Genomic DNA, 19,050 nt, shown 5'->3' with positions numbered 1-19,050 from the left:
GACCATTAAATTGGTTAATCTGTGACCAATAAACGATATGTGACCAATAAAAAATATAAATTGTGACCAAGAAATAACGTGTGACCTAAGAAATTGTTAATTTGTGGCCAATAATTTGTGACTGTATAATAAGTTGTGATTTATAATATTTGTAATTTGTGATCAATAAATAAATCATGACCCATAAATTTTTTGATTTGTGACCAATAAACAAACTGTGACTTATAAAATTTTTGTATTGTATCATAAAATAATTTGTAACATAAATTTCTGACTTGTGACCAAAAATAATAAGTGACTAACTAAATCATTAATTCGTGACCAAATTGTATAGATCTATACTTAAATATATTTAATTAATTAAATCATAAATAAATTTTAATAAAAATATGATTTTTGAAGTTTAAAACTTGTTTTTTTTTTTTTTGAAATGTGTGATACTTAAACTCTTATTTATGAAACTTTCCCACCTTTTAAATTGAACGAAGCCCACTTAGTACAGTATTTCACTCCAAGGTATCAATCTTTCTCAAAAAATGCAAGTTAGTCCTTAAGTTCATCAATTGTGTAACAAATGTTCTTCTTAAATTCTAATTTGTGGAATTTGATCCCAAAATTATAAATTTCCTTCGATTTTGTCATTTTTTCTTTCCAATTGCTTCAGATGAGTTCCTCAATAAAAATAAAAGAAAATTAATCCAAGATAAGTAGAAATTAATAATTTGACAACATAAAAATCTAGTAATATGGCTTGAATAAGCACATAAATTGTACTTATCATGTAGAGCAAAATATTTATTAATAATTCGTTCCCTATCTTCTATAGTGGATAGAGCTTGATGAGAATATATGATTTCCATAAACAAGCATTATCTGGAAAGATCATGATTTTATCATTATCATGGATTTGACAGTTCATTTATAATAGATTAAAGGCGTGGAGTTTCTTGGTCAAGATTTGAATGATCCGAGATGGGAACCATCAAGGCCTAGCGCTTGTGTGCACGAACGAGGTTAGCTTGAGAATATAGGCGCATACACCCTTAGTTGAGGGCTCCTCCCAATGGTAGAGTGTACACGTGTCACGAAAGATAGGGTGAACTTTGATATTCACAAACAATTTCAAGGGTATTACATTGTCCATAGACGTCTACTTTATTACATTAACTGTTAGTGTTGTCTAAGATCACGTGACAATCACAACACTCTGACGAGTCACGACACTCTGACATTGGAAGCCAAACATATCATAATGATCCGAGATGGGAACCATCAAGGCCTAGCGCTTGTGTGCACGAACGAGGTTAGCTTGAGAATATAGGCGCATACACCCTTAGTTGAGGGCTCCTCCCAATGGTAGAGTGTACACGTGTCACGAAAGATAGGGTGAACTTTGATATTCACAAACAATTTCAAGGGTATTACATTGTCCATAGACGTCTACTTTATTACATTAACTGTTAGTGTTGTCTAAGATCACGTGACAATCACAACACTCTGACGAGTCACGACACTCTGACATTGGAAGCCAAACATATCATCCATAATATGGCAATGAACCATGCTAAACGAACCATGCAGGTGACCGCGCGACTGACATAATACACTTACAAGAGGGGAAAAATATTTTTTTACTCACACAGGACCCACGCCTCGGTTGTAAGTGTGCGGTCATCCATGGGGTCACCGGTGCGGGTCGTTTAGCATTTTTCATATGGCAATAGTATTAAAGCCACCTTTATTGTGCCAAATACCTTTATCATAGTTGTCTCGCCCGCATGATTAACAGTACCACAACTCGTTCATCAGCAGAAGCAGAACATAGAGCTATGGCCTCTGTTACTTGTGAATTTAGTTGGCTGAGATCTTCTACAAGATTTACAGTACCGACTTTGGAGCAGCAAAAATGCATTGTAATCAGGCAGCCCTGCACTTAGATACAGTCCAGTCTTTATGCCGTCGCAACTTCAAGTTGCTGATATGTTACAAAACCTTCGGCGAGGGCGCTCTTTCACTCTCATCTTCAAAAGTTAGGCATTTTGGATTTTCATGCTCCAACTTGAGGGAAAGTGATAAAATTGATATCAAGAAGAGAGGAAACGAGCCAGTTCATTTTCATAAGTCGTTTGGCCCTTCACAGGGAAGTTTCCTTATTCAGTCTGATACGATTTTATTATGTGCCAGTGATTGCTGCAGAAGTTTAGCACTGAACCACCTAAATTTTGTATTCTTGTCTTCTTCATTTTCAACAATTCTTACATCTCATCATGTTTAATAGCAAAATTGAGAGAGAGAATATATTTCATTCGAGATAGCTGCAATATTTTTCAGCAGTTGCATTAAAAAACATGAGCAAACAAATGCATAATATTGCCGTGTTCCTGTCATACTTTTGATTCGAGTAACAAAATTATCAAAAGTAAATTTGCAGTTTTTTTTCTTAAGAAACTAAGTTCTCCAATTAATAAAGACATCTAAAATTTCAATCATTCCACATTGTAAAATCATCAGGATTCGATCCCTGCACTGAATCTCCAGACCATCCAGCATAATTTGTAGAAGGCATATCATAATCCACTTTCATCAGTGCCAGTTCTTCAGCTGATCCACCTCCATTGTCCGGGATGGAATTTGACGCCATCCCAAGGTAGCCTCCACCGTAACTTCCAATAGAACTGCAATTACTATCCATAACAGAAGAAGACCCCGTGTTCATCAACCCATGCAGCAAAATTGGATTGTTCTGGAGGGAATTGTTGTAAAACTGAGGGTTGTAAGAACTTGATTGTTGGTGTAATTGAAGCTGTTTATGAATGTAATTCTGATAATGTGAATCTTGATTTGTATTGTAGGGGGAAAGATCTTGATTTTGTAGAGTGAGTAAAGGCTGTGTATGATCAAAGGGTTGCTGCATTAGAGGGTAGGCTAGAGGGATTGAACTTGAACTGCCATACTGATAATTTGAGCCTAAACTTATCATTTCTTCACGTTTTCTTGATGATTCGACTGCTTGAGCTTCCTTGAGGCGTTTGGCTGCCCCTCCACCGATAGGAAGAGAATTGCTATCAAGAATGGCCTTTACATCATATCGATTCATGTCGAAGTTTGTGACTGCATTTAGGCCTCTGAACTTTATGGCTGCTACATCATATGCTTCTGCTGCTTCCTCCTCAGTACCTACATTAATATTTTGAGCAAATTAATTAGATTTGCGACGTACTATATCATTGATCAAGCATATACAATATGAATTCATATGCTAAGTTCAAGTTGTGCCGCCACTTGTTTAAGTTTTTACTTACTGAAAGTTCCCAAGTAAAGATATCCAACGCGCCCAGTACTTTTATGAGGTTTATGCATAAGGTTTACGACCTTTCATGGGAAAGTTTGTGGTAGTCTACTTTGATGACATACTTATTTATAGTCCGGTGTGGGAGTCACATTTTGATCATCTTCGTGCTATTTTTGATGTAATCAGGATGGAGCGCTTATTCATCAATCAGAATAAGTGTTCTTTTTTCACAACTTCTGTAATTTTTTTGGGTTTTGTTGTATCTACTGATGGTGTTCATGCAGATCAATCTAAAACTGAGGCAGTCTTGAATTGGCCCAAGCTAAAAAGTTTACACGATGTCCGAAGTTTCCATGGATTAGCATCCTTCTATCGTCGATTCATCAAAAATTTCAGCATTTTGATTGCTCCTATCACAGAGTGCCTTAAAGGGCGTAATTTTCAGTGAATTGAGGAGACAGAAGCCAGCTTTCAATTGGTTAAGCAGAAGATGACAGAGGCCCCAGTCTTGGCATTCCCAGATTTTGAAAAAGTGTTCGAGGTAAACTGTGATGCGTCTGGAGTTAGCATTGGTGGTGTTCTGAGCCACGAAGGGCATCCAGTAGCATTTTTCAGTGAGAAGCTATCAGGATCGAAAAAAATTATTCGACCTATGATCTGGAGTTCTATGCCATAGTTCAAACTTTGAAGCATTGGCATCATTACCTAGTACAGAGGGAGTTCATCCTTGTTACTGATCATGAGGCCTTGAAGTACATCAATGGTCAGCACAAGCTGAGTAGGCGACATGCACAGTGGGTAGCGTACTTGCAGGAGTTTACATTTACGCTAAGACATCAAGCAGGGAGTTTGAATCGAGTAGCAGACGCATTGAGCCATCGCACATTACTCCTCACCACCATGAGCATCAGAGTTGTTGGCTTTGAAGCATTTCCTGATATGTATGCTGTAGATCCTTCCTTCAAGAAGATAATTCAGAAGGTAACTGATAATCACCGACATGATTTTATTTTGCACAATGGTTATCTGTTTCATGGATTGCAGTTGTGCATTCTAGACTGTTCACTAAGGTAGCAGATCATTAGTGAACTTCATAATGAAAGACATTTTGGGTGAGATAAGACATTGGCATTGGTCTCTTCTGATTATTATTAGCCCAAATTGAGCAATGACGTAGCGCATTATGTGGACGATGTTATAAATGTCAAAAAAGTTCAAATGAGCTCTTACTATTGCTGGACTGTACATGCCATTACCTGTACCTGAGGCTCCTTGGTTTGATGTGAGCATGAATTTTATATTGGGCTTACCCCGTACACAACGGGCGATGGATTCCATTCTTGTTGTGGTTGATAGGTTTTCAAAAATAGCTCATTTTGTGGCTTGCCGGTAGATGATGAATGCTACTCGGATTGCCCATCTTTATTTCAAGGAAATTGTGCATTTACATGGTGTTCCCTAATCAATCATTTCTGACCGTGACACCAAGTTCACGAGTCATTTTTGGAGGAGCTTGTGGGAGAAACTGGGGACGAAGTTGAATTTTAGTAGCGCCTACCACCCCCAAACAGATGCTCAAACAGAGGTGGTAAATCGGAGTTTGAGAAATCTTTTGAGAAGTTTAGTAGGGACTAAACTAAAACAATGGGATTTGGCATTGCCTCAAGCGAAATTTTCCTATAATCGATTGAAGGATAGAACCACAGGATTGAGCCCATTTGAGGTTGTCTATGGTCGTAAACCATCTGGAGTACTTGACTTAGCTTCTATCCCACGTGTGGGGCGTTTCAATCACAAGGCTGATGAGATGGCAAAACATCTTCAGGGTATCCATGAACATGTGAAGTTGTCCATTCAGGAGAGTAATTCCAAGTACAAGGAGAGTAATTCCAAGCACAAGGCTCAGGCAGACAGTCATCGTTGTCAGGTACTCTTTGATGTTGGTGATTTTGTGTGGGCAATATTAACACGTGACCGTTTTCCAGTTGGGGAGTATAATAAGCTGAACGAGCGAAAGATTGGACCGTGTGAAGTACTCCATAAAATCGATGATAACGCTTACAGGTTGCATCTTCCCAGCCATTTGAAGACTTCCGATGTCTTCAATGTGAAACATCTAAGCCCATGTTTTGTGAAGTCCGATGAAGCTAACGTGAACTCGAGGGCGAGTTCTTTCCAAGTCGAGGTGACTGATGCAAGAGGATCCAGGTCAAGTGACGCTGATCTGTCAGATAGCTCATTGATAGCACTGAGATACCATCAGATGGCGGATAGGCGCAAAGATAGAAAATAAATGCAATCTTTCCTTAATTGGGGTAATTTTGACACGTCTTTGGTAATTTTGCTATAACTTTGGCTGCGGTTATCAGAATCGCTATTATGACTCCAATCCGGAAAGCTCTCTTCGGCTCGCACGTCGTGGTCACTTAGCTATGCTCGATGAACGTCAATTTTGACCCCAAAATTCGTTGTTTTCCTTTCCAAAATTTAATTTTTAGTTATTTTTTACTATTTATGGTAATATTTCGCCTCCCTTTTTCTAGACGTTAGAGAATCCAGATTGAGCTAAATTTTTGGCAACTTACTTCTTTTATTTCATATTTTATTTTAGTGTGATCGTTAGAATTTTGCTATTTTTGGTAATTTTTTGATAATTTCGTATTTTTGCAACTATTTAACCCAATCTGCAGGTTAATTTTCATCATTTTTGATTATTAATAATATTGAGAGAAGATTTCAGAGAATTTTCTTTGTTTTTTAGCGTTTCTTTCTTCTTCTTTCTTGCAAATTGTTTGTTGTAACTAGCTTATAGAATAATCGCTATCCTACCCAACGTCATATTGGAAAAAGCTTGTTCTCGTCAGAATTTTGTATAAACTGTGATTTTTTGAAAAGAGCAAAACGAGAGACTTAATTCATTCAATAAATAAATAAAAAAAGAAAGTAAAGAAATGAGAAAATTTTCAAATCTAAAAATAATTAATAAACTCAAATTAAAAAAATATTCCTCGGTAACTCTGTAAAAAATTTGTTCTTGCAAAACCTGCAAGTGTACGAAATCGTTGACAAGTAATAGATTTTGTTAATTGAGAGTATCATCCTACGAGGAATAAAATTCAATTGAGTGTACTAGTCTTTAATTTGATTCTTTTTAATTAATCCAATTTAATCCATGAAAACTTGTAAAATGCGAATTTAGTATGTGTATAAAATGAGTGTATTGGAACACGAATCCACATATTATTATTTATTTTAATTTTTAATTATGTAACTAGTTTTGTTCTTGCATTCTTGACAATTGATAATTATATTATAATTAATTTTCTTTTCCAAAACAAATTAAATATATTCTAGTCATGATCCGAATCTATTCCTAGTCTGAATTCAGATTAATAGAACGCATTAAATTTCACAATTATCTAAAAGATTGCACATGTAATAAATATTATTCCTTAAATTTATTACACATGTGTTAATTAAACAATGTTCTAGACATATTGTAAGCTTTCTAGCATTACAACAAGCAAACATATATTCAATTGGTGATCAAGCAAGCAAATAATAAAATTTAACATGCAAGATTAATTAAGAATTGTAAGAATTTAATTAAACTACTTGTCTTGAATTAAATATTAATAGTAAACAGTTTCATCGTCATCCAATACATGAAAAGAATTAGTTTAGTATAATGTTGGAATTATACGAATAAAGGATAAAAATATCACCAAAAATTACGAAATGTGATTAATTCCCCAATTTTATGTAGTCGCGTGTTTTTTTTCCTGTCTTCAATCTCTCTCTTTTATTTTTATTTTTTACGCAGCCACTTGTATTGTTCAATGAAGAGTCCAATCTCTAATGTTGCCTTTTGCCGTGCACACATCGCCACCTCCCTTTCTCTGTCTCTGTCTCTGTCTCTGTCTCTATAGCAGGCAGCCACAATGTTTGACTCAAAAAAGAATCCCAATTTTATCCCCTTTCCAGTCGTCGACTTGCTCTGTGTGTGTGTGTGTGAATATGTGTGTATATATATATATATATATATATCGCCATTTTAGCCCTAGGTAGCTACCGACTTTTTGTCCAATTGTAATGCCTTCATAGTCCCCAGCTTGTGTACAGAAAAAAAGGAGTCCAGCCCAAGTAACCTTCTATTCCTCTTCAAATAGCTTTTAATTCCTTTTCAATTATACAATTTTCCAAAGTGCAAAGCTCAATCATTTTCCTTCCTCTTTAAGTGAAAATTACACAAACTAATATATTTAGAGATCTCATTTCATAAATCATAATTGACGTTTAGTATTTCAAAAATCAGATATTTTATTAATTAAATATTATATTTTAAATATTAATAATTATATTATAAAATTAGTATACATATTTATCCTATCAAACCCTAAATTCATCTTTATTCATCCCTTTCATTTTCTCTCTCTATATCTCACCTTTGGCGGTCTTCAACCCTTTTATTTTGTCTTTTCTTCTCCCCTCTTCTTCCTTCTCCCAATACCTCTTTTCCTTCTATCTAATCTTACCGTCGATGGAAGACAACCATTGAAAGATCACGGTCGAGCAAAATTTACAACGATGGTCACACCACTGCGCAGCATTGCGTCACAGTGTGTGACTGTACCTTGATTCAGCAGGCACTGCACCACCGCAAACCATAGCAGGTGGTGGTTGTGGCGACAGCAGCGACTCGAAGAAATTGACTCACGACTATGAGGAAGATGATCCAACGGTTGCAATCGACGATCTGGTGTGGATCTAGGGTGAATGAGGTGGTAGTGGTTTTGATTTTAGATGGATTGGTGGAGACTCTATTGGATCAACCAAGTGGTAAAGGCGATGTGCTATCGCAGTGGTGGTATTGCCCTCGACAGTGTTGTAGTTTTTGATTTTTTTTTTTCATTTGATATGTTTAGTTTGAGTTTTCTTATGGTGGTTGGTGTTTTTACAAATACTGGTGATGGTTGAATAGATGGCGGTGTTGATGCAGTTGGTGGTTGTAATGGTCACAGTGGTGCAGTGGTTGCGATGGCGGTGGTGGTGGTAGTGTTAAAGGTGGCAGCAGTTATGTTGTGGTGTTTGCGGGTTGCTATTGTGGTGGCGGTGTAGAATGAAAGTGTTTGTGACTAATTATTTCAGGGTTCGTGACCAATTGTCAGGAGCTAGTGGATGTGGTGGTGGTGCTACTGGAAGCAATAGTGAAAGTGTCGATGGTGGTCATAAATTATTTGGTTGACTGTAACCAGCAAACAATATGTGACCAATAAAAAATATAAATTCTGAACATGGAAAACGTGTGACCTAAGAAATTGTTAATTTGTGGCCAATAATTTGTGACTGTATAATAAGTTGTGATTTATAATATTTGTAATTTGTGATCAATAAATAAATCATGACCCATAAATTTTTTGATTTGTGACCAATAAACAAACTGTGACTTATAAAATTTTTGTATTGTATCATAAAATAATTTGTAACATAAATTTCTGACTTGTGACCAAAAATAATAAGTGACTAACTAAATCATTAATTCGTGACCAAATTGTATAGATCTATACTTAAATATATTTAATTAATTAAATCATAAATAAATTTTAATAAAAATATGATTTTTGAAGTTTAAAACTTGTTTTTTTTTTTTTTGAAATGTGTGATACTTAAACTCTTATTTATGAAACTTTCCCACCTTTTAAATTGAACGAAGCCCACTTAGTACAGTATTTCACTCCAAGGTATCAATCTTTCTCAAAAAATGCAAGTTAGTCCTTAAGTTCATCAATTGTGTAACAAATGTTCTTCTTAAATTCTAATTTGTGGAATTTGATCCCAAAATTATAAATTTCCTTCGATTTTGTCATTTTTTCTTTCCAATTGCTTCAGATGAGTTCCTCAATAAAAATAAAAGAAAATTAATCCAAGATAAGTAGAAATTAATAATTTGACAACATAAAAATCTAGTAATATGGCTTGAATAAGCACATAAATTGTACTTATCATGTAGAGCAAAATATTTATTAATAATTCGTTCCCTATCTTCTATAGTGGATAGAGCTTGATGAGAATATATGATTTCCATAAACAAGCATTATCTGTAAAGATCATGATTTTATCATTATCGTGGATTTGACAGTTCATTTATAATAGATTAAAGGCGTGGAGTTTCTTGGTCAAGATTTGAATGATCCGAGATGGGAACCATCAAGGCCTAGCGCTTGTGTGCACGAACGAGGTTAGCTTGAGAATATAGGCGCATACACCCTTAGTTGAGGGCTCCTCCCAATGGTAGAGTGTACACGTGTCACGAAAGATAGGGTGAACTTTGATATTCACAAACAATTTCAAGGGTATTACATTGTCCATAGACGTCTACTTTATTACATTAACTGTTAGTGTTGTCTAAGATCACGTGACAATCACAACACTCTGACGAGTCACGACACTCTGACATTGGAAGCCAAACATATCATCCATAATATGGCAATGAACCATGCTAAACGAACCATGCAGGTGACCGCGCGACTGACATAATACACATACAAGAGGGGAAAAATATTTTTTTACTCACACAGGACCCACGCCTCGGTTGTAAGTGTGCGGTCATCCATGGGGTCACCGGTGCGGGTCGTTTAGCATTTTTCATATGGCAATAGTATTAAAGCCACCTTTATTGTGCCAAATACCTTTATCATAGTTGTCTCGCCCGCATGATTAACAGTACCACAACTCGTTCATCAGCAGAAGCAGAACATAGAGCTATGGCCTCTGTTACTTGTGAATTTAGTTGGCTGAGATCTTCTACAAGATTTACAGTACCGACTTTGGAGCAGCAAAAATGCATTGTAATCAGGCAGCCCTGCACTTGGATACAGTCCAGTCTTTATGCCGTCGCAACTTCAAGTTGCTGATATGTTACAAAACCTTCGGCGAGGGCGCTCTTTCACTCTCATCTTCAAAAGTTAGGCATTTTGGATTTTCATGCTCCAACTTGAGGGAAAGTGATAAAATTGATATCAAGAAGAGAGGAAACGAGCCAGTTCATTTTCATAAGTCGTTTGGCCCTTCACAGGGAAGTTTCCTTATTCAGTCTGATACGATTTTATTATGTGCCAGTGATTGCTGCAGAAGTTTAGCACTGAACCACCTAAATTTTGTATTCTTGTCTTCTTCATTTTCAACAATTCTTACATCTCATCATGTTTAATAGCAAAATTGAGAGAGAGAATATATTTCATTAGAGATAGCTGCAATATTTTTCAGCAGTTGCATTAAAAAACATGAGCAAACAAATGCATAATATTGCCGTGTTCCTGTCATACTTTTGATTCGAGTAACAAAATTATCAAAAGTAAATTTGCAGTTTTTTTTCTTAAGAAACTAAGTTCTCCAATTAATAAAGACATCTAAAATTTCAATCATTCCACATTGTAAAATCATCAGGATTCGATCCCTGCACTGAATCTCCAGACCATCCAGCATAATTTGTAGAAGGCATATCATAATCCACTTTCATCAGTGCCAGTTCTTCAGCTGATCCACCTCCATTGTCCGGGATGGAATTTGACGCCATCCCAAGGTAGCCTCCACCGTAACTTCCAATAGAACTGCAATTACTATCCATAACAGAAGAAGACCCCGTGTTCATCAACCCATGCAGCAAAATTGGATTGTTCTGGAGGGAATTGTTGTAAAACTGAGGGTTGTAAGAACTTGATTGTTGGTGTAATTGAAGCTGTTTATGAATGTAATTCTGATAATGTGAATCTTGATTTGTATTGTAGGGGGAAAGATCTTGATTTTGTAGAGTGAGTAAAGGCTGTGTATGATCAAAGGGTTGCTGCATTAGAGGGTAGGCTAGAGGGATTGAACTTGAACTGCCATACTGATAATTTGAGCCTAAACTTATCATTTCTTCACGTTTTCTTGATGATTCGACTGCTTGAGCTTCCTTGAGGCGTTTGGCTGCCCCTCCACCGATAGGAAGAGAATTGCTATCAAGAATGGCCTTTACATCATATCGATTCATGTCGAAGTTTGTGACTGCATTTAGGCCTCTGAACTTTATGGCTGCTACATCATATGCTTCTGCTGCTTCCTCCTCAGTACCTACATTAATATTTTGAGCAAATTAATTAGATTTGCGACGTACTATATCATTGATCAAGCATATACAATATGAATTCATATGCTAAGTTCAAGTTGTGCCGCCACTTGTTTAAGTTTTTACTTACTGAAAGTTCCCAAGTAAAGATCTTTATTCCCAGCAACTCTTCCTATTCTTGCTTGCCATCTTCCCTGCTGATGATGCCTGTTTATAAGAATTAAATTTAGACATAGAATAATTTAGCGAGAGATGAGCAGTGGGTGATGTATACTTATATATGGAGTGATTAATTAACTCTTAAATACCTTGTTACACCACGGTACATCGAAGCCCCCCTGGAGAAGCCACTACTCTTCCTGGAATTTCAATAGCAGAATAAAGAATAGTTAAGTCTGTAAAAGTCCGAAACCCAAACTGACAGATAATAATTAAATTATTAACAATATAAGGTAACTTTCAAGATCAGAATTTGAATGATTAACTAATAGAGGATAGAAAGATACAAAGTAGCAGTCTGCCAAAATCTTACTCTTGTCATGATCTTATCAAATAATTTTACCTCTAATAATCTGTATACAAATGATTATATGTCTTTTAAAATACTAATTTTTTAGGAAAAGAAATGTTTAATAGGAGGTCGATATTGTTTGTTATTTTCAGCAGCTATATATTGTAATCAAACCTAATAAGATAGCAATCACACGATGCTTTACCTTCTGATGGAGGCTACAAATTCTTGTCTAGTCATATGTTTCATCTCCTCGAGTTCTTTATCATAGTTATTGATCTGCAGATATGAAGAAAATAAATTATTTTGATCCAAATCGGAAACAGAAAATAAAAATAAAATCCAGCCATGTATCTCCTCAATTTTTTCTTTTCTGAAAAAAAATAAATTAAAATTCATCAATTACTTACAGGAAAATTGGTAGTGGTAGATGTTCCCCAGTATTTCAGTGCAGCAAGATCATATGCTCTGGCTGCTTTCTCTTCCTTATCATACCCACCTTTCGAAGGCAAAATAGAAAAGAAAATGAAAATCAATTATTTACAAGTTTGACAAGTTGGGTGCGACAGTATTCGACATGAATAAGTTTGTTATATTGTCCAATATCGTTTACCAAAATTCCACGTGATTGGCAAAGAGAATTAACTCACCTAAATACACTGCCAGCCGTGAAGACACAATGATGCAAAATTAAAAAGAAAAGGGATGTTAGTAACTATTGAAATAGGGTTTGAGCACAGAGAATAAATATTGGATCAAGAAATTAATAACTTTTTACCTTGACGCCCTTTTCTTGATTGGCCTTCTCTTCTGCAACTATTATCCCATAGATGAGCCTCGTATCTTCCTGTCCACCTATGTCTATATTTGCAAAAATTAATTCAAGAATTTTATTGCCCCAAAAAAGCCAAAAGAAAGGGTTCTTCAACTATAAAATCCCACCTAGTTACACCTCGATAAATCGATGTTCTTTGCCCAAAAGTGTCCAAAGTTCTCCTTGGTGCAGCTTCAACAATACTAGTATTACTATTATCAGCACTAACAGTGGCACTGTTTTCACTTGTTAAACCCTTACCAGTACCCATAGAAAGTGTCAATGACTGCATGTTACAAGGATTTTCTTGAAGATCATAGTTGTCTGAGGCAACCGCCATAGAATGTTGCACCGACACAAGGCTATTGTTGGAGAACAGATAATCGGAATCGCTCGACTGGATTGCGCTATAGGGTACAAGTTCTGCGTGGTTATCCGATTTTCCCACGCCGAGGAAATCAGCAACCTTAGGTACTTCATTGTTTCCTTCACTGTTAATCAAATTCCACTCTGCAAAATTATTGAAGAAAATGTTAATTAGTACATAAGTTGTAAAGTAGAGAAATGTAAGATCAGAAAATAGACTTACCTTGGTTATGAAGTGGAGTGTCAATATTATCATTCACTAACCCTAAAGAAAACTGATGAGACTGAGCTGTTTGCAGGTGAGGTGGCAGAGAAGAGTGAGTGGGAGAAAGAGGAAAAGAAAGCCAATTGTTGGAATTCATGGAGCCCTAATTATGGAATTTTCAGATGTGTTTTAATATATCAATCAATTTCTGCAAATGACAAAAACAAAAAAAGTAAGTTAAAATCAGACAAGTCTTCCTCTGAAGAAAAATATATTTTTTACCTTAAAGAAGAAAGTCTGCAAAAATGCAACCTCTCTCTCTCTCTCTCTCTCTCTCTCTCTAATAAATCTGTGATGTAGCCGAAGATTGAAATAAACTAAGAGAGAAAGAGAAGAGGAGAGGTGAGAAAGAGAAAATGGAAAGAGACGCTGTTGCTATTTAACTATCTTGATTTCTCAGAGGTCCCTACAAAACTCCTTTGCATTAGTCATTTTAAATTAATAACCAAATTCTTCTAATTCATAGTATTAGCCCTAATATGATAGTATATTTTATTTTGATATCTTAACTACAAGGATGCAACCACTTCTTTTCCACAATCAAACCCTATATCATCCAACATTCGTTGAGAAATCCACTCAAGCACTATTCATTTGGAATCGGGGGGCAATTCTTTACATAAGTGGTATTTCGCATCATTCTCCCTGTTTTAAAGAATAGAACATGGATCTTCAATTCTAATATCAACTAGCAAATGAAGATATTTTTCTCAAAAGCAATAATCGATATAAGAAACACGATCAAACCCTATATAATTCAAGATCTTGCCCAAGAATCCAACCCTAATGCTAGTTGTTTGGAGGCCAACCCCTTTACCCATTGAGCCTCCCTCATCTTTTGTAGTGCTTCGCATCATGCTAGTATTAAACAATATAATGGAAAACACGATCAAACCCTATATAATTCAAGATCTTGCCCAAGAATCCAACCCTAATGCTAGTTGTTTGGAGGCCAACCCCTTTACCCATTGAGCCTCCCTCATCTTTTGTAGTGCTTCGCATCATGCTAGTATTAAACAATATAATGGACAAAATTAGAACTTTATATTCAATGACATTGATAAAGGTCAATATTAAAATCAACCATAGCTTCATGTAATAAAAAAAAAAAAATATATAAGTATATATAAATGAGGTGAAATAACAAAGAATACTATGGTCCTTAAGACAAACCCACAATTCCAACTGGAAGAATCCAACAAACCTCCCACTTGGTTCATGGGAACTCTCTTCCTCGTTGTGTGTAAAAAGTAACACCTCAAAATCTGATATTCCACACCATACAAATCATCTCTTAGTATAGATATAATCAGTCTAAAAATTATTCATCAACTTCATTTTGCATTGTAAAAAGTATTACGAATAAAAGATCATCAAACTCGACATAGTTAAACACAGGAGAGTCTTATTTAAGAAAAACCCGTTTGTAGATCCCCGATTAAACCTGCGTGTGTTAAAGATAAATGTGTACGGACATCCAATATTATAACAAGAAGTATTAGACCAAACTAATATTAAAAGTACTGTGAAAATAAGCAGAAAGAATTACTTCATTTCGAAACAACATGAAATGCGACGTAGTTGATGAATAAAATATGAGATTGAAATATTAATTGGGGTTTTCCAAGTAGAAATCTGTTGACCATTGAATCGGAAATCGCAATTAAATTTTAAAAAAAGAGTTTTTATTAATTTATTTGTTTTGCAGTACATGTCCTCTGCTAACTAGGAGAAGCTGACGCTGTGCATGTATCCCAGTAAACTCTTTGTTTCTGTGCCCTCTGTCTTCCACTCACAGGCCCAGTCAAACAAATTTCAAACGCCATTAATAACCTGTAAAATAAGTATAAAAAGAACACACACGTAGTTTTTTTTTTTTATACAGAGAAAAACAAAACAAATTAGTAAAGGAAAGGCCTTCCAATCCTAGAAGATCAGACCCGCAACCCAATAACCAGCAGTGAAGACTTCGAACGATGGACCGACGGAAGTGACTCAAACTTATAATGGTGCACTTCATTCGTCAAGCAAGAAATGAAAATTAGCTCTTGATGCGTGAAGCTGTTAAAAAGAAGCAAAGCCGAAATAATCACAAAAATAAAACTTTATTGTATTTTATACCAAAATTTTCCCCCATTTTCAACAATTATCTTATAGACGAATCTTAAAAATCTCACAATAACAAAGGCCTAACACATAGATCTTCAATTAATCTAGAGATCTCACGTCTTTGATACAATCTTTCACACGATCACATAACTTGAATGATTAGAAAGAGGAACATATTTATTTATTTAAATATTATCGTTGATGCCATTTTTTCAGATGTAACACACATTTCCTTTCAAAATTCTTCTAGCCAACATTTTTGCGTATATTATTTTGAGTTAATTTATCAATGCTCCACACTAGGGAGGCAGGACCCACGTCTCTCGCTCTCTTAATTCTTCAGTCCTTTTTTAATTCTTCCAAACCTATATGTATACGCGCATTCCCACCATATAAAAATTAAATAAGGCAAAAGAATATCGTTAGAAACAAGAAGATGAACAACTGAAAACCCTAAAAAATAAAAATCGAAAAGAATAGAAAGTTAAAAGAAAGAGATGATTTTACCGAATGTCAGAATGTGAAACTTGCCATTTCTTTCTCTTCGGTATTTGCTCTATGAAATCTCTTTCTTCTCTCTCTTTAGAGTATATATGCATGCATGTATGTATATATCATCTTGGAAATTGTGTAAAAGAAAGGCATTGAAAGTTGGTGGAAAATAAAATGGTGTGAGATTCGATAGCAGCCAATTAATTGTATGGACAGACCGCCGCGCCGATTCAGGTTTTGCGGCTAGGTTCGGAGGAATGTGACGGCCACGTGTCAGTTGACATAGCTTTTTGGATCTCTTGTAGCCTTTTGCCCGCTCATTATCCGGTTTACAGGTTTGCATGCTTGCCGCTGCCGGCAAATTTTCCAGTTGGATATATTATTTCTGAATTTACCTCCAAATTTAGTTTCACTGTGAAAAAAATAAATTTAAATTATTCCAATTTTCCTCTCACAAGTTAATATTTTTTTAATACAAAATTCAAGTCTTTGAGATTTATTGCCCACTGATGATCAGTGTACTTTCTACATCAGCTAATAGCCTGCTACCATGTATATAACCTTCTCTAAACTTATGCAAGTTTGTGCTCATCTAGAAGAATTTTTTTACAAAAATTCTAAAATCCGTTAAATTAATTTAAAATGAAGTCTTTAAATTGATTCTTATATTTGCAAGAAGTGGATGGATCAGAAGTAATAATGTCCAAGAAGTGTACATGTATGTGTATATACTAGATATCAATACCTAGAAAGTCCCAAGTAAAAGTTAATTAACTTTAATTAATAGCATTAATACAAGTGATTTGTCAAACTTAACCATTACTTAAATGCATCTAATGTTAATTAATGGGTCTCAAAATTAATTTGTGTTTATCTATATTCATGAAACAAGAACCTCCATCAGCCACCACATTTCAGTAAGTGCGTGGCTAAATTACGAGCAGCCCACCGCCACCAGTCTTGAAAATTGAAAGATGCAACGAGCCACAAGGAAAAATGAGAAAAATTCAAGGTCAATTTTCCTTTTTTAGTGAAAAACTATGAAACTAGGGAATTTCTGGCAAAAATTGTACACGAGAATCAAGAGAAAAAAATGTTTACAATTTCTAATAGGAAGGTGGGAGAGAACAACTGTAAAGTGCCCGTGTCGTCTCGAAATGTAGCATTGTGAAGAAACATAATGTTTCTGCTACTTCAAATTACTTTCTATTGTATATACAGGGTTAGGGTTAGGGTTAGGGTTAGGGTTTCAACTTACGGTTAGGGTTTTAGGTTAGGCTATATGTTTAGCAATTCATGGAGACAAGTAATTAAGTAGCTAGGGTTTTTCCAGTTCGATGGATGTACCATTTGGTAATGAAATATTGATAAATTACTCGAGTAAAATTTACTGTTGGACATTGTTGAACATAACATTTTAAGTAAATAAACATATTTTTTCTTCAACAATTTAAATTTTTAGATATGTAAGATGCTTACCATAGAGTCATAGCCACATAAAGTATATACATGTCGATCTTTAAGGACTCGACTTGCACATGAGAGAGCCTATTTGAGAAAATCATTTTAAATAAATATGTCTTTCATTAAATTTTAAATTAGATAATTAACAAATTCATCATATGATAGACTAATTATTTTTATTAAAAAATGCTTGGCCGTTTTACAATTCAAATGGTAATTCAGGATGAACCAGAATTGTTAATTAGTTCTTAGCTAACTAGTCATTTTATTTGTCTCTTTGTGATGATCAGAATTATTTATATGAGTGCTGCAAAATGTTCTAAGATTAGCAAAATAGGAAAAGAATTAAGCATCAATGTAGCATGTAAAAATGAAATTTTGGAATCATACAAAACCTTACCTGTTAAGGATTCAACGCACCACTAGGATTTCTTTTTTCTTCTTCCATTTTTTTTATAGACTGATCGGGACAATTAAATCCAATTTAGCACTAGCCAAGGATCATATTCAATGCTGGACGATCCAACCTCCAAATTTTGTAGAACGGAGTTGTAATGATGATAACTTCAAATTTTAAGTCACGATTCAATGTACTCTAGCTCGCTAAAAATTAAGTTACACATAAAATGATATTGTTAAACAAAAATAAAATCATATGATTAAATAATCGACTATTTAGTCCATGATCATTCTTGAAAGGATTCTATAAGTTACAGAATACCTAATGCATTATGTAAATTGCTATCTAGATTTAATACATTGAAAGTTTAAGGGTACGTGTCATTGATTTCTAATAAATAAATAATGATAAAGTCTATAGCCAGTCTCCAATGCATAGGTATCCTTTATTTGTTGGAAAAAATGGTTAATGGGTCAACTTTGAGCCCAAATTTCAGTGGGACCCACCTTTTAATTAATACGGGACCTAGCATATTCACGTTCTACTCCGCGAGATGATTAACGTGATATATTTATTTATCGAAAACCATTTAAAATTGAATGAAATATTAAGTGTTAAAGTAACCTACATAAACTAAGGATTATGGGAAAATTTGATTTTCCAAACACTTATCCCACATAGGAAAGTTAGGAAACTTTGGTGTGGTTTATAAGGTGAAAATTTGGAATTGGGTTTGGGTCCCAAGAGGTACCAATAGTCTTTGGAAGGGGGAAGACCTATATCCTATTGGGTTCGTCATAAACCCACACACGCGAGATGCCGCCGCTGCTGCCTCCGTCCGACCGGCTCGGCACGAGCACGTGCCCGAGTCTGAGTCCGTGCGGGTGGACCTTTGCACTATATTAACTTTTTGGACCAAATTGTAAATAATCAAATTCTTGGGTATATTATGAAATTTAAATTTTGGCTTATTATTCCGGGGTGTTTACCGACCAAACAGCCGACTTAATAGACATGACTTTTAAAGAACAACATGTCTGTTCGGATTTTTGAGGCTTGTCTGAAAGGTGATGACTGTTTAAATGGCCACGAACAAGTCTATAAATAGCCTACTTCTCTACCAAAAAATTTACACCATTTTCATTGCAAACTTTCTGTGCTTTGAATCTCATTTCCCTCTCTATCGTTCTGATATTATCTCGAAGTAAAACACACTTCGTTGAGTTCGTT

General features: G+C 35.2%; 1 protein-coding gene across 1 annotated transcript; it reads right to left on the bottom strand.

The window, feature by feature from the left end:
• Positions 1-2,300: 2,300 nt before the first annotated feature.
• Positions 2,301-13,694, bottom strand: LOC111393309 (AP2-like ethylene-responsive transcription factor PLT2). The gene is made up of 11 exons (XM_023018773.1): positions 13,578-13,694; positions 13,314-13,503; positions 12,853-13,234; positions 12,689-12,771; positions 12,561-12,569; positions 12,321-12,409; positions 12,116-12,189; positions 11,708-11,758; positions 11,530-11,606; positions 11,168-11,404; positions 2,301-2,967 (listed from the first exon to the last, which is right to left on the bottom strand). Exons 2-11 carry the CDS (start codon positions 13,450-13,452, stop codon positions 2,483-2,485), a joined length of 1,626 nt encoding a protein of 541 aa, XP_022874541.1. The 5' UTR covers positions 13,453-13,503; positions 13,578-13,694; the 3' UTR covers positions 2,301-2,482.
• Between the last annotated feature and the right edge of the window lie 5,356 nt (positions 13,695-19,050).

This window comes from Olea europaea, chromosome 4 (assembly GCF_002742605.1).
Source record: "Olea europaea var. sylvestris chromosome 4, O_europaea_v1, whole genome shotgun sequence".
NCBI classification, from domain to species: Eukaryota; Viridiplantae; Streptophyta; class Magnoliopsida; order Lamiales; family Oleaceae; genus Olea; species Olea europaea.
This window is presented reverse-complemented; position numbering and strand designations above follow the sequence as displayed.

Coding starts and splice junctions, on each gene's coding strand:
- LOC111393309 (XM_023018773.1), bottom strand. CDS start 13,452: ATGAATTCCAACAATTGGCTTTCTTTTCCTCTTTCTCCCACTCACTCT. Junction 11,607..11,707: donor ATGTACCGTGGTGTAACAAG/GTATTTAAGAGT, acceptor TCTTATAAACAG/GCATCATCAGCAGGGAAGAT. Junction 11,405..11,529: donor TCTTTACTTGGGAACTTTCA/GTAAGTAAAAAC, acceptor ATATTAATGTAG/GTACTGAGGAGGAAGCAGCA.